This window comes from Pteropus alecto, unplaced genomic scaffold (genome assembly GCF_000325575.1).
Source record: "Pteropus alecto unplaced genomic scaffold, ASM32557v1 scaffold202, whole genome shotgun sequence".
NCBI lineage: Eukaryota > Metazoa > Chordata > Mammalia > Chiroptera > Pteropodidae > Pteropus > Pteropus alecto.
Window position 1 is genome coordinate 4,281,170 of NW_006432451.1, and position 20,464 is coordinate 4,301,633.

General features: G+C 42.0%; 2 protein-coding genes and 1 pseudogene across 10 annotated transcripts in view; 2 read left to right on the plus strand and 1 right to left on the minus strand.

The window, feature by feature from the left end:
• Positions 1-4,060: 4,060 nt before the first annotated feature.
• On the minus strand, positions 4,061-4,178 carry LOC112476148 (annotated as a pseudogene).
• Positions 4,179-15,076: 10,898 nt separating this feature from the next.
• Positions 15,077-19,833, plus strand: DAXX (death domain associated protein). 9 transcript variants are annotated; one of them, XM_015585937.2, is made up of 8 exons: positions 15,077-15,224; positions 16,344-16,593; positions 16,729-17,560; positions 17,683-17,897; positions 18,284-18,464; positions 18,607-19,081; positions 19,225-19,435; positions 19,639-19,698. In XM_015585937.2, the coding sequence occupies exons 2-8, from the start codon at positions 16,396-16,398 to the stop codon at positions 19,696-19,698; spliced, it is 2,172 nt and encodes a 723-aa protein (XP_015441423.1). In that variant the 5' UTR covers positions 15,077-15,224; positions 16,344-16,395. The 9 variants fall into 9 exon arrangements, with proteins under 9 accessions (XP_015441423.1, XP_015441425.1, XP_015441422.1 ...); XM_015585939.2 differs by having other exon boundaries at positions 15,082-15,224; positions 16,347-16,593; XM_015585936.2 differs by lacking the exon at positions 15,077-15,224 and adding an exon at positions 15,298-15,446.
• A 137-nt stretch (positions 19,834-19,970) lies between these two features.
• The window catches only part of ZBTB22 (zinc finger and BTB domain containing 22), a 3,786-nt gene continuing 3,292 nt past the window's right edge, over positions 19,971-20,464 (plus strand). Inside the window, exon 1 of the mRNA XM_006907374.3 lies at positions 19,971-20,321. Coding sequence (XP_006907436.2) covers positions 20,308-20,321 — 14 coding nt within the window. The 5' untranslated portion in view covers positions 19,971-20,307. The remainder of the gene's footprint in view (positions 20,322-20,464) is intronic.

Consider the following 20,464-nt stretch of genomic DNA (forward strand, 5'->3'; position numbering starts at 1 on the left):
ATGGCAGATCTACATTTTGGGGGTCTTGAAACTTGTATAATTGTGGTGGTCCTCTTTGAAAACAATGCACAAAGTATAAATACAAAATTAGGTACAGGGACTGGGAAGGGGTCTGAGCGAGTGAGGGACTCTGATGCAGAAGTATCATTGGCTTCACAGTAAATTGTCTCTATCTGGAAAGATGCAGGAGAAACAAGTATGAGAATTTGGCTCCTGAGAGGTAAACTGGGTGGCTGGGGGACAAGAGAAAATGAGGGTGCGCATTCATTCCTTTAGGATTTGGCACATTTGTTATCTATTCAAGAAGAAGGATCTTTTATAAATTAATTTCAGTGTCAAATCAACATAGTTCCTAAACAACCAGGACAAGAAAGACAGTGATTTCTGAAGAGAAAGGTACATTTCTCTCTTTAGAGATTCTTGTCATTTTTACGAGAAAAAAGAGGATAACTACCTTTAGTATGTTATTTGACCTATTATAAGGACAACTGTTGTTTTTTAAATGTCAACAGCTTCTTCCTGACATAAGATGTAAAATCTGGATCTGAAAATATGCCTTTTTATATACTGTTGATCTTCTTATGGCTCTTAATTGTTGATTTTTAAGCATCTTCTTCTTTCACAAATACTCTATCTTTTCTTATCTATGAGAAAGTTTATCAGCGTCTATTTGAGGTTTTCCTCCTTTCTTTGTCTCTTTTTCTTCCATGTTCTTTTTTACTTTTACTTTTTTTATTGTTGTTCATGTCCAAAGTCTTCCTCAAATATCTAGTGATCCTTAAGTGAACATTCATATTTAAGGCAGTCTATCAACAAGCTGGTGGGCCACTTGGTACCTTGGTGGGGACTAGCAGCCCTTACTCTAGCGTAATTGAGAGAGACCCTAGATTTTTTAAAAAATTGAATAATACTCAAATGTCAATATCTGTAGGGATATTTCTCTTGAAGGAATCAGTATCCTCAGAAATTCAGGCTCCCGAAGGTAAAAATGGACCTACAGCCTTCTGGGAACCAGAGGGGGAAAGGAGACTAAAGGTTCACAGGTTGGGATACAGACCCTCACTGAAGGCTCCTGTGTTCAGTGTGGAGACTCAGCTCCGCCCTCAGTTGAGCTTGTTGCCCCCAAAGCCAGAATCTGTCTGGTTTGGTCTTTTCCCAGTCTTCCTTCAGAATGATGAATTGGGCTGGGGGTTGCCTGGTTAGCGACTGTAGGAGGGATTAACTGCAAGTATTTTAGCTTCTTTAAAAATTTCTAAACCGTACTCCCAGTGCACCCCTGCTTTCAGATGGAACTGGAGCCTCAATTCCTGTTTCTTCCTGAAGTTCTACCTCAGAGATCAGCTTGCTTCTTGTTTTCCACAGATACGTCTCTCACAGTTAGGTTTTGCTTTCTCAAACAGTGAAGTCAGTGATCACTCCTCTCTGCTCTGGCAGTTGTTTGATTTCTAAAATGTTGGCTTCTCTTGTCTGATATTGTCTCTTCTCCTTTTCTTTTTGTCCCTGTAGGCCTGCGCCATATTTTATTCCTTAACTGCCCTTTCAGGGAGGTTTGGGGCAGGAAGAGAGAGAAACTTGAATGTCAAATTCTCAAGATTTAAGCAAAAGAGCTTAAAATTGTCTTTGTATTCAAAGAAATAAAGCTAGAATTTGTCCTTGGATCAAGATATACTTTTGTTTTGGGAAGGACCATTATTGTAAACCTTTTATTTAGCATTAGTTCATTCATTAATTTATTCAAAAATATTTCCATGTGTCCAGTATACAGCATAGACTTGACAAGACAGTATTGGTCTTCACTCTCATAGACTTTAGATTCTGGTTTCAAGAAACAAGAGCCATAGATAAAGAGGAAACCAACAAGTAAATATTATAAACTGTAGCACAAATTATAATAAAAACAAATAAAAGACAGAGATAAGGAGTAACCTTATCATCCTCCTCCTTTTCACAACCAAATAGGAGTTATTAGTATTGGCAGCTCCCATGCCCCATCTTTCACCATTTTTTCACAACGACTCCAGTTGGGCTCTTAATCTCCCTAAACTCCCGGATGACTTCCATGTAACTAAATCCAGCAGACTTTCCAGACTTCATCTTACTTTATTTCCCAGCAGATGACACATGGACTTCCACTTTCTTGGGACATTTGTCCCTTGGACTCCACAACCTAACACTTTTCTGATACCCCTCCCACTTCTCTAATCAATCCTGATTTCCTTTGCCTTCTTCATTCTGACAATAAATGCTGGAGCTGTCTGAAGCTTGGTCTTGGACCCTCTTCTCTTTTCACTTTATAATCTTGGGAGATCTCTTCCTTAAGAAATTTTAGCACTCACTTTCCTGTCTGGACTCCACTAATAATCCTGATGTTATTTTTACATACAGCCTTTACTTCCTTAATACTTCATCCTGTCCCAGCACTCTTGGCAAAACCCTCATTCTCTCTGCCAACTCTGCCACTGCACTCATGTGGCTGAACATATCCAGAGGGAAAGAAAACTACACAACCGTGCTGGCTGGTCTCATCTTATATTAATGGTGAGCCTCAAGTAGACCTCAGTGCTGGCTGGTAATCATATTACACTTCCTTAGTCCAGAGGTCTTCACCCTAGAGTGTGCAGACCCCAAAGAGTACACAAAGACCTTATGAGGGGTATGAGGGCATGGCCAGTTATGAAGGTAACATTTTCACATCCTCTACTTTTGTATGTTCTTTTCCTAAAACTGAATTGCCTGAGAACTGTTCTGCTGACTCTCATTTCTCTCCTCCTCTTTTACCATTGCCCATTTGCCATTCTCCCAAGGTAGGGAAATGTAAAAACATCTAGGTTGCCAAATGAAAGTACAATTTGAAATATTTGAAATATTGTTTTTGAAAGTAAATGACTGATGATTGACTAATGAATCATTAGTAAGTCAAATGATTTCTAATTCTTTGCTTTTACTAAAATTGAAAGAGAATCTAATTGAGTTGTCAGCTTCAATATTATTAAAAATAATTTTAACTATGGCTCATTATGTGATTTTCAGCATATAATTCAGAAAGAGATTAAAGGAGTGTCATTGCTATAATAAAAGTATTTCCATTTCTCTTTACTTATTTATGAACAAGGACTCTCAGTTCTTACTTTGATGAAAAGAAATAGGAAGAGAATTGATACTGAATCTTGTCTTATTCCAGCAACATGATTTACTGATACATAAACTAGTTACAAACCCAGTAAAAGATCCAGTACAAATAAAATTTTAGGTTTATATTTAATAATTACCTATCAAAATTTATACTGTACTTATGTGATTTTTATCAATTTGTGATATTCCTATTAGGAAATAGTTCAATCCAGAAGAAGAGTTTAAACATTTGAAGTGTTATGATTAAAAGAAAAATTTTTAAAGTAATTTAAAAAATATTTTTTATTGCAAAGAAATATTGGGAGATCAATACAAGACTTTTAAATATAAGATACATTAAGTTAAGATAAAATTCTGTAGTGGAAGTGAATGAAATATGAATTCAAGGAGAAAAATAAATAATGTAAAATGTCCAACTGTTGAAGAAGAGCTTATTCCTATATTTTTAAAGGATGATGTTGAATATCAAATAGATATGTCATTTAGATTCTATTGGATACATTTAAAAGAGTAATATAAATAGTCTTATTTTAAAATGTCAGTATTTCCAAGACATCAGAATTTTCACACTCTTTGTAGCTATTTAAATTCACAAGGAAAAAAATAAATATAAAGTAAAAAATATGCAAGAGGTCACATAGTTTTCCAAAATGTTTTTAGGGAACATGCAAGCAAAAAATATTAAAGACTGATTAACCATTCCTAGTACTGCTCTCATACCCAGGCAAGAAGGAATTCTGCCTTGAGCCCCACATTTTAGAGAGCTTTACATGTCATAGCAACAAAAGAATAAATTTGGAAAGGACATCTTTGTCATTAAAGATCTGATTTTTAATTTTGCCACAGTCTGTTACTTATCTATTGCTGTATAATAAATTACCCACAAACTTACTGGCTCAAAATGACACACATTACTATTTTTTTTTTATGCCTACAGCACCTGGTCTTCCTAGGTGGTCTCCCATCCAAGTACTAACCAGGCCCGACCTTGCTTAGCTTCTGAGATCAGAAGGATTGGGCGTGTTCAGGGTAGTATGGCTGTAAACTATTTCATGGTTTTTGTGGGTCAGAAATTGTAGGGAGCTAAAGCTCCCAAAATTCAAAAGAGTGCATGGATTATCTCGGGAGGTCTGCTTGCATAAAAAAGGGAAAAGGCTGATTCTGTGGAATTCCAGGAAGAAGAAGATTAAGTATAGACAAAGGGAGTGTCGAAGGGAGTGTCAAAGGGAGTGTCGATTGTACCTCGATCTTCAGGATGTTACTTTTATTATGTTATCTTGGGATACACAAAGGAACAGATTATGTATAAAAAGGAGCATAAGAAATAAACTCGGAGAGACAGTTGTGAGATCTGTTCTCTCCTGCACCCTGTCTGTCTTCTCTTTCTTCTCAGTCCCCGCTCCCCCATTCAGGGACCTGGTTTGACTTGGTCGGCTGGTTTCCGACAAGAAATCTGGGAGAACCTTAGCTGGATCTTCTGCTTCAGGGTCTCTCAAAACCCGCAATCAAGGTATTGCCACTGATTTCATCTGAAAGCTCAATTGGGGAAGGATCTGTTTCTAAGCTCACTCCCACAGTTGTTGGCAGGTTTCAGTTCCTTAAAGGTTGTGAACTAAAGGTATCAGTTTCTTGTTGGCTGCTGTCCAGAGGCTACCCTCAGTTTCTTGCCATGTAGGCCTGTCCAACATGGCATTTTGCTTCATCAAAGCCAGTGATAGAGGAAGTGCCAGCAGGACAGAAGTCATGGCTTTTATAACTTAATCTCAGAAGTGGCATTCCAACACTTTCACTATACTCCATTCATTAGATGCAGGTTTCTGGGTCCAGACCACAAGGGCATATATACAGAAGGTAGAGGTAGCTGGGAGCCATTTTAGAAGGGTGTCCACTATATACAGCATGATCATAAGTCTAAACACCTGCCGTTATAATTCAGGTCCCAAGGAAATGTGTCTCCATACCTCTTGCCCTCTATCATTGAAACGAAAGGTCATGGTGACCAAATGCTGTGAAGATTTATGGGTGCTGCTGCTACCTCTAGAGGCAGACCCATGTTTGGAATGCAGGGAGAATTTAGCAGTGGAAGTGATTAGGTAAGAGAAAAGATAAATGAATTAACTTGTCAAATCTCTCTCAGGTAGTATGAAGGCAATACTTTCTTACAGAATGATGTATCACTTCCCAGTAGGGCCACAGTTGTGCATGGTGGCTGAGGAACATTTTCCCATACTGAATTCATATTACTCTTAAATTTGTATGTATGTATATAAAGGCATAAAACCATGACACATGAAGTTACACTGGCAACTAAATAGACATCCAAATGCTTTATTTACATATAGTTTTATTTTTATAAAAATATTTAATAAGATTTAATTAAAATTTCAAAGTTAAGTTTTAAGATGTCGGCTTTCTGTAAGTAATTTTTAATATTTATTCAGTATAATTTGCATTTTATACTTTAATTTTAATAGATGATTTAAACAGAAAAATAACGTTTGAAAACATAAAAATGATTTTAATTTTATATTAACTTTATTTTATATTTTTATGAAAATATATTTAAATTGTATAAAGTTCGAATACAGTTATATGTAACATTTAAATTCTTTAGCTCAGGACCATTAATTGAAGATAGATTATATGAAAATCTTGATTATAACAACATAGTGACTGGGAAAATGAAGATAAGAAAAACAAATTTTATAACATATATATTTATTAATAATGCATGTGTTTATTTTATTATTCATTCAACCATGTCTGGTCCACCAACAGAATATTTAGACACATGTGGTAATAATTAAATGTAGTCATTTTGATATTCTTCCAACTGTGTTGCTTTATACACATTTTTTGATTTTGTTATGAAAGTAGACTTGTCAAGGTAAGGGTAAAGAACATACTTAACAGTTTATTAACTTGATTATTAACTTTAAAAAAATGTTAAAATATTGAAGCCTCTGTTTTTTATGACTGAGTTTTTAATTTTTCAATTATAGTTGAAATAATTATAGTTGACTAATATAATTTATATTATATTAGTTTCAGGTGTACGACATAGTGATTAGACATTTATATACCTTATGAAGTGATCACTCCAATAAACCTAGTAACCATACATAGTTATTACTACATTTTTGACTACATTTCTTATGCTGTACTTTACATTCTTGTGACTTTTTCTTTTATTTTTTTTATAATCTTTTTTATTTGATTGCTTTTATAATCTCCCCCACTCTTTTATCCCTGACCTATGGATGTTGCCGTCTCCCCTTAAGAACTGGATCTCTTAAGAACTGGAATGTGGGGTATCTCCTCCCACGCACTCGCGGCGCACACCTGGGTCCTGGCGCACCTGGGGTATTGGCCATGGCTCCGCTGGGACTCAAACCCAGGACCTTCTGCGTGTAAAGCAGACGTACTAACCACTACACTATGGAACCACCCCATGACTATTTTCAGAAGTAGCAATTTTTACTTCTCGATCCCTTTCATTTTTTTCACCCATCCCCCAACCCAACTTCCATCTGGCAACTATCAGTTTGTTCTCAATGAGTTAATTTTTGTTTCATTTGTTTATTTTGTCCTTTAGATTCCATATATAAGTGAAATCATATGGTATTTGTCTTTCTCTATCTGACTTATTTCACTTTGCATAATATCCTCTAGGTCCATCCATGTTGTTGCAAATGGCAAAATTTCATTCTTTTTTATGGCTGAGTAATATTCCACTATATATATCTATGCACCACCTCTTCTTTATCCTTTCATCTATTGATAAACACTTATGTTGCTTTCATATCTTGGCTGCTGTAAATAATGCTGCAATGAATGTAAGTGTGCATATATCTTTTCAAATTAGTGTTTTGGATTTCTTCAGATAAATACCCAGAAGTGGAGTTGCAGGATCACATGGTAGTTCTATTTTTAATTTTTTGAGAAATATCCATACTGTTTTCCACAATGGCTGTACCAATTTACAATTCCACTAATAGTGCACAAGGGTTCCCTTTTTTCCACAGCCTTGTTGTTTGATTTATTGATAGTAGCCATTCTAACTAGTAAGAGGTGACATCTCATTGTGGTTTGACTTGCATTTCCCCAATGATTAGTGATGTTGAGCATCTTTTCATGTGTCTGTTGACCATTTGTATGTCCTCTTTGGAAAAATGTTTATTCATGTTCTCTGCCCATTTTTATTTATTTTATTTTATTTTTTAAATGTCATTTTTTTTTCATACTACATATACATAATTTTTTTAACATTTTATTTTTTTATTTCCCCCCTCCCCACTCTCTCATCCCTTCTGGTAACCACTAGTCCACTGTCCATGTCCATGAGTCTCTGTTTGTCCTGTTCATTTGTTGCTTGTAGGTTTATATCCCACATATGTGACATCGTGTGATTTTCAACTTTTTCTGTTTGGCTTATTTCACTTAGTATGATTATTTCAAGGTTCATCCATGTTGTTGCAAACAGCAGTATTTCGTCTCTTCTTACGGTTGACTCTGCCCATTTTTAAATTGGATTGTTTGTTTCTTTGATGTTAAACTGTATGAGTTCTTTATACATTTTGGATATTAACCCCTTATTAGATATATCATTTGCAAATATCTCCTTCCAATTAGCAGGTTGCCTTTTTAAAAAACAATATTTTATTATTAGTTTCAAGTATACAGTACATTTGTTAGACATATATATAATTTATTAGGTTGCCTTTTTGTTTTGCTGATTGTTTCTTTTGCAGTGTAAAAGGTTTTTAGTTTGATGTAGTCCTATTTGTTTATTTTTGCTTTTGTTGTCTTTTCTCTAGGAGACACATTCAAAAAGATATTACTAAGACCAATTTCAAAGAATTTATTGCTTGTTTTCTTCTAGGAGTTTTATGACTTCAGGTCTTACATTTAAGTTTTTAGTCCATTTTGAATTTACTTTTGTATATAATCTAATTTCTAAGAAAGTGGTCTAATTTTATTTTTTATTTTTTGCATGTATTGGTCATTTTTCCAACACCATTTATTGAAGAGACTATCTTTACTTCATTGTATATTCTTGCCTCCTTTGTCATAGATTTATTGACCGTATAATTGTGAGTTTATTTCTGGGCTGAACCTCAGTTTTTACTCTTGCCCTGGAGCTCTGCAAATATCTATACCTTCTTTTCTCTTTTCAAATCAACTCCCTTATGCCCAGTAATGATGTTACTTCCTAGTTCACTGAAAAACAGGGGCAACAGAAGGGAACATCTTTCTCCACTGTCTACTACATCTCCTTGCCTACCTACATTTCTGCTCTCAGACTCCGTCTTCCCTTCAGGCACTACAAATGTGTCTACCTAAAGCCACTCTCTCCACTGGTACACTGAATCCCAGTCACTCTCACTCCAGGACATCACTCTCACAATCGCTCCTTCAATTCCTTGTCTCTTTTCCTCTTTACTTTGTCATTCCTATCAGAAGATACCCATTTAAAAAATCAGTCCTCTTGATCCCTCATCTCCTACTTTACACAGCATTTCTCTCCTTCCCTTTATAACAAACTCTTTTGAAAGAGCTGGCTGTACTTTTGTTCTCTTCTTTACCTATTATTCTTTCTTGAACTCTCTCCATTTCTCCCACCAAGAAGTGGATTTATGAGGTCTATACCTCCTCCTTGTAAATCTAAATAGGTTTGTGACTCTCTTGTAATAGAGTACAGCAGATGTCATGCTGCATCATTTCTGAGATTAGGTCAGAAAAGATGATACAGCTTTTGCCCTGCTCACTTGCCTTTGGGTCTGTGAGCACCATGTAAGAATTCTAACTATCCCAAGGTTGCCATGTTGTGAAGAAGCCCAGGCTACATGGTGAGGGCATGCATAAGTGTTCTGGCTGACATCCAACTGCCAGAGACGTGAGAGATATCTCCAGATGATTTCAGCTCTCAGAAGTTAAGTCACCTTCAGCCTTTAAATCTTCCTGGCTGAAGACCCAGGCATCACTGAGCAAAGACAAGCCATCCTCACTGTGTCCTTTCTGAGTTTCTGACATAGTATTTCATGAACATAATAAAATGGTTGTTTTATACCACTAAGTTTCAGGGTGGTATGTTAGGCAGCAATAGAAACAGGAACAGTCTCTGTGTGTACATATATACATTCATATATTTCCTAGCTCTGTCTGCTAAGAAGGCCGAGAAACAATAGCATCCTAGTAACAATGAGAAAATTTGGTGCCAAGATCTTGGTTTCCAAATACCATGTTATGTTAAAAGAAGTCTGAGCCCCTTCGATAAATGCTTGATTCTTGGACTGAGGCAGGAAAAGTACAAATTGAGTCCAGATTACTTCTTGTACCAGAAAGGCAAGAAGTGCTTAAATAATGTTGAGGACATTTTAAAAGGACACAGGAGCTAGCTTGAAGGGCTTCCCCATTTGCCAAATTTGGGAGAATTTTTGCATCAAAATAATAATGATAGTAACTGATTATAATTTATTGAATAAAATAGAAATCCATTGTCCAGACAATCTAAATGAATATGGTAATGGGTTAAAATGTATTGAGTAAAATAGTAATCTATGAGTCCATATGACATAAATAAATGAATAAATGGGAGAAAAGGAATGGTCTCCCATTGTTAACTAAAAACTGAAAAAAAAATGATGACTAAAAAAATGACCATTTAATAAACATCACTATGGTGGTTATTCCAATGAGAGTCATCAATAGGTAATAAGGAAGATAGGTGGAGATTTGATGATGTACCAGGTTAGGAATTACAAAAGGACAATTGGTGTATTTATGCAGAGAAACCTGCCAGACTGGGTGGGCAGTACCAGGGATGAGATGGGCTCACCTCCTGCACCTTTTGATGTGATGCTCTGAGAAGGGCACATCATTTATCTTCTGTCATTACATGCACTTAGGTTTAAGGGACATCTTACAGAAATGAAGCTCTGTACTCTTCAGAGGTGATTCATTAAAGACAAAGAAAGACAGAGGAACCACACAGATGAAAGGAAACTGCAGATATGTGACAACCAAAGGCAATATGTGATCCTGGACCAGAAAAGACAGAGGCATTATTGGGACAGCTGATGAAATTGAAATGGTACCTGTGAATTGGATAGCGGTATTGATTTCTTAATTAGAGTGGTATATTTATTTGCTAGGGCTGCTGTAACAAAGTACCACAAACTGGGTGGCTTCAACAACAGAACTTTATTGTTTCACAGTTCTGAAACCTAGAAATCTGAAATCAAGTTGTCAGTAGGGTTGGTTCTTTTTGAGGGCTCTGAGAGAGAAATCTATTTCATGCCTCTCTCCAAGCTTCTGGTGGTTTGTTGGCAATCTTTGACATTCCTTGGCTTGTAAACACATCAACCCTATCTTTACCTTCATATTCACATGATAGTCTCATTGTGTACAGGTCTGTGTCCAACTTTCCTCTTTTTATAGAGACATCAGTCATATTGGATTAGGGGTCCATGGTACTACATACAGTATGACCTCATCTTAATTTAACCACTTGCATCTGCAACAACTTTATTTCCAAATCCTGAGGTATTGGGAGTAAGGACTTCAATATTTGAATGGGGGCAGGGCAGGAAACAATTTAACCCATAACAAATGGTTATGTTGTGGTTGAGAGAGATGGAGCAAACAGAGCCAAATGTTAACAGATGGGGAATCAGGGTGAAAAAAATATTAGATTTCTTGATACTGTTCTTAAATGTCTTCTTAAGTTTAAAATTACTTCAAAAAATTTAAAAACATTTGGTAAGGTGCTGAGTTTATGTATTACATAAGATCTTATTGCTACCATGGGAAAGGAACTGTAGGAGATTATGAATGTGTTCAGATATCCTTATTACAAACTTGCCTGAGATGTGAGGGTTTCAGAAATTAATACATTATATTTACATAGCACCTCATAATTTACAAAAAAAACCCCAACCCCTTAATTTGTTTGTCCCTCATAACAATTCTGTGAGGCAAGAAGTTTTCTCAATTTTATAAAAAACTAAAAACAAGATCAGATGATTCGCCCAAGGTCGTAATCACACCACTGTTAAAAGGTAAACTGAGGGAGCATTTGAGGTCTTGTTCTCTAGCATATGTCATCAGTTTTGGCTCAAATAAACTCAGAAAATTTTTTGAAAAGATATACTGAAGCATATTAAAATTTTTAAGTTTATATGAGCAAAAATCCATTTGAATGGGGCAGCACCAAACTGGAAATGATTACAAGCACTCCTCAGACAGGAGCCAGAGAAAGTTTGAGAGTGGAAAAAGGAAATTTTTTGATTGGCTGTAGCTTAAAGCCTACTTAAGACATTTACAGGTTGAGATTTTGGTTCGTTTAAGTAGGCCACCAAGGTGTAAAAGGGTTGAAGAATGAAAATTCAGCTGAATATAAATTTAGAGATCTAATTGGCTTTATTCAGTGATTCATAAATCAGGCAGCATTTTATCTATTAAATAGAAAGGTGCCCACAGAAGCTGGACAAATGTAAGGCTTTTAGAGGCAGAAATAGGGGGAGGAGGAAACAAGGAAGTTAAAAGAATGGATTATTTTAGGCAAGGTCACTTTCTCTTAGGGGAAAACATCAGCCAGATTATCTCACTAGTGTGACTAGGAAATTCCAGACTGATTGCTTTAAAACTGCATTCCTGGGAAAGTCTGAAACTGCAATTAGGTTAGGTTTTAAGTCTTGGTGGGGATTAGAAAAAGTGACTCCATTTTGGGCCTTTTTAAAAAAAAAAAAATGAGCCCCCTCTTTGTTTAATTAATTTAACACTTAACTAATTTAACTAATTTAATTAATTTAACTAATAAATGATTAGTTCAGACTCTGATCTAGGTTTTTTGACTAATAATGTGATCCTTCGTGGCAGCAGCAAACAATAATATGAGTTGGCTTTAAACAAAATTGCAACATCCTTTCTACCATTTGGTCTTACTATTAGGGTCAAAATGAAGTTTTGGTAAGAAACTCTAAAAGCTCCAGGTATGAAGCCCACTACCACTCTTTCTCTGCTGTCCACCCCACCACAACCACCATGGGTCCCCAGATCTCCATAGGGGCTTCAATTTCCCTTGTGTACCTTCAAGCCAGTACCTGGGGAACAGGGTCAAGAGAAAGCTTTCAATTTTTGCTCTAGGATAACCTCTTGGAGGACATTTCCCACCAGCAACTCTCAGACCAGGACTTCACATGGAAAAATCTCACTCTTTGTTATTATTGCCCAAACACGTAATGCCCAATCATACATCCTCAACCTGCTGACCAATCACAGTCATTTTTTTTTTTTTTAAATAAAGTTCCCGCTGGGCTCCTACAGATGCTTCTCCTCTCAGCCTTGGTTAAGAGTCCCACCTCCACCCCGACCACCCAACTGTAAAGCTGGAATGGACTTTAGATCTGACAGTGGCTCACAGCAGCATACTAAGTCCACTTTCTCATGCTCTATCTGTAGGGGCTCAAGACCTTGAGCCTTGAGACTAGAGACCCTGAATGACTTGGGCACCCCCAGTTTGCATGTCTCTATGTTGGGCCTTCAGTTTCCAAAACACAGAATTATAGGACGATAAAGCTGGACAGACTTTCGGAATCATTTAGTCCTGACCATTCATACATTTCATTGGATGATTATGTGATTGTTCCAATGGCTCAGAGGCTCTACTCTCCTCTTTCTCTCTTGGGTAAAGGAATTAAGGTCAAGCCAGGCAGATGCAGGACTTGCCATCAACATGCCCCTTAATTCCGGTATTGCTGAGCAAGGGCTTCCATCCCAGCCTCCCTGATCCAGCCAGCTGTCAGACGGTGGGTTAGGATGGCAGAGGAGGAGGGTGATGTGGACGAAGAGGATGTGTTCCTGGCTTTTGCCCAGGGTCCTTCTCCTCCTAGGGGTCCCATACGTAGGGCCTTGGACAAGGTCTTCTTTATCTTCCTGGCCCTTTTTCTCACACTGCTGATGCTGGAGGCTCTTTATAAACTGCTGTGGCCACTACCGTGGGCAAAGTTTGGGGACTGGCTCCTGGGAACACCTCAGAAGGAGGAGGAGCTGGAATTATGACCAACCTTCCTATAAATATCCTCTTACCCTGCCATGGAGGTGAGAGGGGAGATGCGGGGAAATGGGACTGTTTGGGGCTGTGGAGGGAACACCTGGATAGCTTAAAGCAACTATCTTAAAATTTCTGTATCTATATTCCAGGAAATAATTTTGAAAATGTTTGTATTCCTCACATATTTTTAAGTGAGCATCTAAAATTTTTCATCATAATTAAAATTGTTTCAAAGATGGAATTCCTGGAATATCAAAAATATTCGCATTTTAAAATAAAACAATTAAATCGCCCTTTTGAATATACACAGGAACTGAAATATCAGAGTGACTTGATATCTATTACCAGCCATTTGAAAACACATAAATAAGCTCTTAAGAATTGGAAATCATTCCTTTTCTCCTTTCTCTCCTTTCTCCTTGAACTACTTCCCCAGAGACCATTTTATACTTTTATACTTGAAAGCCTGAGATGAAAAATATTTTTTTCTTATGATCGAAACTCTAGCTAAAAAAAAATTCTTCAGGGTTATCATTACAATTATTATGAAAGCAGAACTGATCAAATAGCATGAAGATTGTACACATTTTTATAATCATTAAAAATAAAAATGTTTTAATGATATAGACAAGGTGATGTTTATGGTGCCTTGATGAAAGAACTAGTCTACGTATCTCCTTATTTAAGACAAAAGAAGACTGAAATCCAGGAGATTTCATGGTTGAGAACTATACTTAAAAAAAAAAAAAGATGGAGAAAGTATATTGTAAAGGGGAAAGGAAAAAAAGAACCTCTACTGCAAGCATTTACTCAGGAAGACAAATTTGGGGAAAGTTGAAGATCTGGCAATTACATCCCTCGTATCTCTCAAGACCGAGTGCTCTTTGGAGACTTTTCATCTTCCCCAACTTGAAGACTGTGTAGGCTTAGACGACTGGAAGGAAGTGGTGTGGGATTCTTTAATGGAAGGGAGGGTTTGAGGTTCTGGAATCCTGAGGGCTTGGAGACGTAGAGACCTCTGCGGTCTTAGAAAGTGACAGGATGCTCGCCACTTGTGGAATGCACAAGGATGCATGAAGTGGGGATCTCAGCGGTGGACTCAGCCTTGCCTCCACGAGTCCCTCCAGCCTCCCTAAAACTTGGAGAGGTGGGATTCGGATGAGGCGGGTGTCCAAGTCGGTTTCTTCTCTGTTCGTTCTTTCCTCAGCTCTCCCACAGGAAGAGGAGGCGAGATCCGAAGTATTTTCCGAGCCTCATTTCGTCTCATCCCTCACAGCGGCAGTTCGCACAGGTTCTCCTCAAAGCCCCGCCCCATATCGCCTGACCTTAGGCCCTGGAGCTCCTGGACAAAGCATGGCTTCTGGATCATCACCGCCCGCGCCTCAAGGACCCTCTCCAGAAAAGTACGGAGAACCACCTAGGTCCCACCTGCTTGGATGGTCATTAGTCCTGTGGTGTGGTGAAGCTTGAAAAGCAAATCAACAACTATAGCAATAATAATAATAACAACACATTGTATAGCGCGTTGCGATCATTTGTGTGCATGTGTTTTGATTTCACAATTGGGAGGCGTAGGAACCTGGATGTAGAAGTAGCTGCTGGACAGCGGCAAGGGAGCGCGCAGCCCGTGGAAGGACAGGGGCAGACCCCATCGATTAAGCCGTGGAAACGGGTACTGGCAGGTAGGAAAGCAGCGCGGAAAGGCTTGTCAATAGCCCATCAGAAGGAAAAGGTTTTATTTCCCTCAAAAAAGACTTCCGCCCCTCCGTGCACCGCCTTGGAGGGCCCAATTCCTCTGCTGCTCTGTTTCGTTCCCCCCTCCCCTAATTGGAGAGGTGGCTCAATCCTCACTGCGCGCGACTCTCCACCGGTTGGGCCAGATGCAGGAAGTTTCTGATTGGCCGAGTCGAAGAAGCGCCGGGTGAAAAGAGCTCCACTGGCGGCGCTCTGGAGTCAGGGCAGAGTCGATATCGTACGGGAAAATGGTGGCCCCCAATAACTTAGGGACGCTCCGCGGGGATAAGCTTGCTCCCTACAGGTCAGGAGAAAGGTAGCCGCCGTACTATAGCCAGCATTTAGAGGCGTTCAGAGGTCGGGCCTGCCGTCACTTCCGGCCACCGGGGGACTGGGTTCCGTACGACAATATGGCCACGCTTAGGTGCCTGTAGGCGGAAACTCTGAGGCTTCCGGTCCAGAAGAGGGCCTGCGGTGGGAGGGGGAAGGAAGGCGGAGGGAACCATGCGAGCTTCTGATATCCGCGGTGAGGGTCGCCTCGAGAGGCCGTTTCTGAGGTGGGGGCCGGACGGTGCGGGGATCGAAGGCGAGGGCGGGAATGTTGAGGGAGAGGTATTAAGGAGTCCCAGGCGCTGAGTCTGAGGGGCAAGCTGTGGTACTCTCCTTATCCCTGAAGGGGAGTGGGGCGGGCGGGGGCTGAACTGGGGGAGGGGGACTTGGCGGGAAGCTCATCTGAGGGGAAGGGGCTGGACTTAGGGTTTGGATTCGAGAGGAATCGGGAAATCTAAGTGCAAGGCTCACAGTCGGTAACAGGTCACGAGAGAGAATGGGGAAAATTAGGGTGGGGTGAGAGGGAGGGGATTCGAGGTGAAATACCTTCGACTAGCGAGTTTGAGACCCGTCAGGGGGTGGAATATGTAGATAATTCAGAAAGGGGAATGTATTGTTGGGAGGGAACTTTCTTCGCCTCAGAGACTCTAGGAGTTGGGGTGATCCTTCAGGATGGGGTGAGTGTGTGGATTTATCGTGTTTGAGAGCGAAAGGGGGAAAAACACGTGAGGTGGTGCTGACAGGGGTGTAGTACCTGTTCCTGGGGATGTCAGTGAAATCTGGAGTGCATTGTGGGAGGTGATCCGGAGTTGGGAGGAAAAATAAACTTGCCAACTAGGAGAAATAGTGGGGAAACGCAACTGAAAGACCGGATATCGATGTGAGTGGTGGAGCTAGGGGTGGAGACTTGAGGTTGATTTGGGGCTCTCTAGTAAAGGGCCCAAAAAACATGGTACTAATGGTTGCTGAAGATAGGCAGTGAGGACACTATTGGGCTGGATGTTACTGAAATCCAAGAAGACTGGAAAATGTGTGAGTTGAAGGGATGGGGCTATGCTAAAAGAGCTCTTTCTAAGGCCCCATCCCTTTCTAGCAGGAATTTCGAAATCCCCAACACTTCCTCCTTCCGGGGGATTTGATCCCCCATGGCCACCGCTAACAGCATCATTGTGCTGGATGATGATGATGAAGATGAAGCAGCTCAGCCAGGGCCCTCCCACCCAGCCCCCAAGGAGGCCTCAGCCTCACCCCAGGCAGAAGCCCCTGGCTCCTCGCAGCCCCATGGTGCGGAAGGAAGCGGCAAGAAATGCTACAAATTGGAGAATGAGAAGCTGTTTGAAGAGGTGAGCTTTAGGGGAGAAGATTCTTGTACCCCCCGGTGGGGGGCGGGGGCTGACTGGCTCTCCTGTCCTTTCTTCCCCACTAATCTCACCTTGCCTTCTTTTTCTCAACCCCCTCCCTTCTTCTGAATCCTCCAGTTCCTTGAACTGTGTAAGGCGCACACAGCAGACCACCCTGATGTGGTTCCATTCCTCTATAAACGGCAGCAGCGGGCCCACTCTCTGTTTTTGGCCTCAGCGGAGTTCTGCAACATCCTGTCTCGGGTCCTATCTCGGGCCCAGAGCCGGCCAGCTAAGCTCTATGTCTACATTAATGAGCTCTGTACTGTTCTCAAGGCGCACTCAGCCAAGAAAAAGCTGAACCTGGCCCCCGCTGCCACCACCCCTAGTGAGCCCTCTGGTAGTAACCCTTCCACAGACCCCTCCTTAGACCCCACAAATGCGGAGACCACTGGCTCTGAGGCCCCAAGGACCCGTGGTTCCCGGCGGCAGATCCAGCGCTTGGAGCAGCTGCTAGCACTCTACGTGGCGGAGATTCGGCGGCTGCAAGAAAAGGAGTTGGATCTCAAAGAATTGGATGACCCAGACTCCACATACCTGCAGGAGGCAAGGTTGAAGCGGAAGCTGATCCGCCTCTTTGGGCGGCTGTGTGAGCTAAAAGACTGCTCTTCACTGACAGGTCGCGTCATAGAGCAGCGCATTCCCTACCGAGGCACCCGCTACCCAGAGGTTAACAGGCGCATTGAGCGGCTCATCAACAAGCCAGGGCCTGATACCTTCCCTGACTATGGAGATGTGCTGCGGGCTGTAGAGAAGGCAGCTGCTCGGCACAGCCTTGGCCTCCCCCGGCAGCAGCTCCAGCTCATGGCCCAAGATGCTTTCCGAGATGTGGGCATCAGGTTACAGGAGCGACGCCACCTTGATCTCATCTATAATTTTGGCTGTCACCTCACAGATGACTATAGGCCAGGTAGGGATTAGTAAAATACCCATCGGTAACCCTTGTATGTCACGTGTGTGTAGAGGGGCAATATCTCGAGTCCCTTCTAGAGTTTGAGCTGAGTACTCTAATTCTTATATCTTCCCACATAGGCATTGACCCCGCACTGTCAGATCCCGCCCTAGCCCGGCGCCTGCGGGAAAACCGGAGCTTGGCTATGAGCCGACTGGATGAAGTCATCTCCAAATATGCGATGATGCAAGACAAGAGTGAGGAGGGCGAGAGACAGAAGAGAAGAGCTCGGCTACCCCAAGCCACCTCTTCCCATTCCACAGACCCCCCTAAAGCCTCCTTGGATTCTGGTGAGGTGTGGAAGGGATACACCTTTCAGAGAAACCTTGGTCTTCCCCTGCACTGGCCACAGAGAATCCAGGGTGATTGATGGGGGAGTGTGCAGAAGGAACACAACTAGATCCTCTAGGACAATGGATTCTTTAGAGCAGTGGTCCCCGACCTTTTTGGCATCAGGGACTGGTGCTCCTATGAGAATCTAATGCCTGATGAGCTGAGGTGGAGCTGAGGTGGTGATGCTAGTGCTGGGGAGCAGCTGTAAATACAGATGAAGTTTTGCTTGCTCACCAGCCACTCAACTTCCTGCTGTGTGGCCCAGTTCCTAATAGGCCACAGACCAGTTCCAGTCCATGGTCCAGGGGTTAGAGAGCCCTACCTTAGAGAAACTCCTTTGTCTCCCAGGGCCCTAGTGGAATGGCATCCCAGGAGTGCCCTACCACCTCCAAGGTTGAGACAGATGATGGGGAAGATGAAGAAAGTGAGGAAGAGGAAGAGGAGGAGGTCACAGATTCTGAAGAGGAGGAGGATCTGGAACAGATGCAGGAAGGTCAAGGGGATGATGAAGAGGAGGAGGAGGAAGCAGGTATGTAAAGCAAAGCCTCAGTTCTCTCTGTTGGCCATGAGCCACCTGTTTGAGACCCTTCCCTTCCTCTTACTCCTAGTGTCTTCGCAGCAGTATTTCCCCTTGTTTTCATGCTACCCTTCCCTCTTTTCTTCTTTTCCAGGTAAAGATGGAGACAGGAGCCCCATGTCCCCACCACAGATCTCCACTGAAAAGAACTTGGAACCCAGCCAAGGGATCAACAGGTCTTCAGGGGAACAGCAAAACAAAGGACTTAGAGTGTCATCATCTCCACTGTCAGAAGAGCCCCTGGCTACCTCCAGTATAGATGCTGAAAGCAATGGGGAATACCTTGAGGAGTTGCCCTTGGAGAAAGAGAGCCCTGTGTCTCAGGTCTTTGAGCTAGAGATTGAAGCCTTGACTGTGGATACCACCCCTTCCCCCGAGGAAGGAGACATTTCCTCTTCCAGGAAGCAATCAGAGGACCCCCTCACCACTGTCCTGGAGAATGGAGCAGCCATGGTCACCTCAACTTCCTTCAATGGAGGTGTCTCTCCTCATACCTGGAGAGATTCCAGTCCCCCTTGCAAGAAATCTCGGAAGGAGAGGCAAATGGGAGCAGGGCCAGTAGGAAACAGGTAACAAGGAGGAAGAAGAGGGAAGCCAAGGAGGGATTGCAGGGGGCTTTCTGAAAAGAGTAATGAGGAACTGAGTCTGCTGGGAGAGACCGGACAGTCCCCCTCCAGTTTCAGGCTCCCTACTTTTATGTTTCTGTCCTTAGCTTTGTGGAAGGGCATGAGAAGACTGGGAAGAAGATATGTACCCTGCCCCACCCACCTTCCCCCTTGGCTTCCATGGCCCCAGTTGCTGATTCCTCAACGAGGGTGGACTCTCCTAGCCATGGCTTGGTGACCAGCTCCCTCTGTAGCCCATCTCCAGCCCGGTTGACCCTAAACCCCCAGTCAAAACCCTCCCAGTCTGGTACTTACAAGGTAAGAGTGGGAGGCTGTTTTTACAGACTTCGACTTCATTCTCTTTCAATGTCTGTTCAGTTTTAGGTGCTCCCTCTGAATCTTGCACCTCCCCCCTCCTCTCTCTTCCTTTTTCCCCACCCCAATTTTTTTATCTGATAAGCTCTTCCCTATGTTTTCCCCCATATATTCCAGACTGACTTTTTGTCTTTCACTCCTTGCAGATGAGTGTGGCCACACAATGTGATCCAGAGGAGATCATCGTGCTCTCAGACTCTGATTAGCTGCCTCCCCTGCCTCCAAAGTGACAGAGGGCGGGATGGACTGAGCTAATCCCCTTTTGGTGGTGTTTCTTTAAACAAAAAAAACAAGTTTTACACAGAAACGTTAATAAACAATAAAGTTCTTTTCTTATTGTATCCTTGTCTTTTCTTTGTCTTTCTCCCCTCACCGATTGGCCCCAGCTGTTCTCTGGCTCATGGTTAGCCCGGCCCCGGGATAGCCCTGTATCTGTCCTTTATAGCCTGCCCTTAGCCCGTCTCTTGGCGTTTTCTCGCCCTCAGGCTTTCCCCTTGCCCTTTGCCAGTCACTGAAAAAAGTGTTTCAGCCTCCTGAACGCGCTTTACTTTCTCACTTCGAGCGGTAGGAGTAAAAAGGCCAATCAGGGGCCGACTCAAGGTTATTCGGCCAATCCAGGCACGGAGGAAGGGGGCGGGGTTTCAGGGGGACTGTCAAGCTAAAAGACGAGGGCGGTTAGGTTCCGCAAACCAGCTAATGGCCACAGCACGGATGGCCAAGACCCGTTGCCAATGGGAAGAGACAGGCTTACAGAATTAAAGGGGAATGAGTGCTTCGGCCAAACCAAGTCTTGAGTCCTCAGCGGCGGAAGAGACATGGTACCTTTAAGGTGGAACGAAGCGACCGTTTTTTAAAGGAAAAGTGGTAGAGTCGGCCTAGTATTGCCCATCGGCAAGGGCGGGGTGCCGGCCTGTGCCTTTAAAGCTTGTGGGACGGGAGGCGGGGCGGAGGCGGAGGGCGGAGGGAGTCGGC

What these genes read in the sequence shown, in the direction of transcription:
- DAXX (XM_015585937.2), top strand. Translation starts at nt 16,396, where the DNA reads ATGGCCACCGCTAACAGCATCATTGTGCTGGATGATGATGATGAAGAT. An exon ending in ATGAGAAGCTGTTTGAAGAG is followed by an intron (nt 16,594 to 16,728) that starts GTGAGCTTTAGG and finishes TGAATCCTCCAG; the next exon opens with TTCCTTGAACTGTGTAAGGC. An exon ending in GCAGGGCCAGTAGGAAACAG is followed by an intron (nt 19,082 to 19,224) that starts GTAACAAGGAGG and finishes TTCTGTCCTTAG; the next exon opens with CTTTGTGGAAGGGCATGAGA.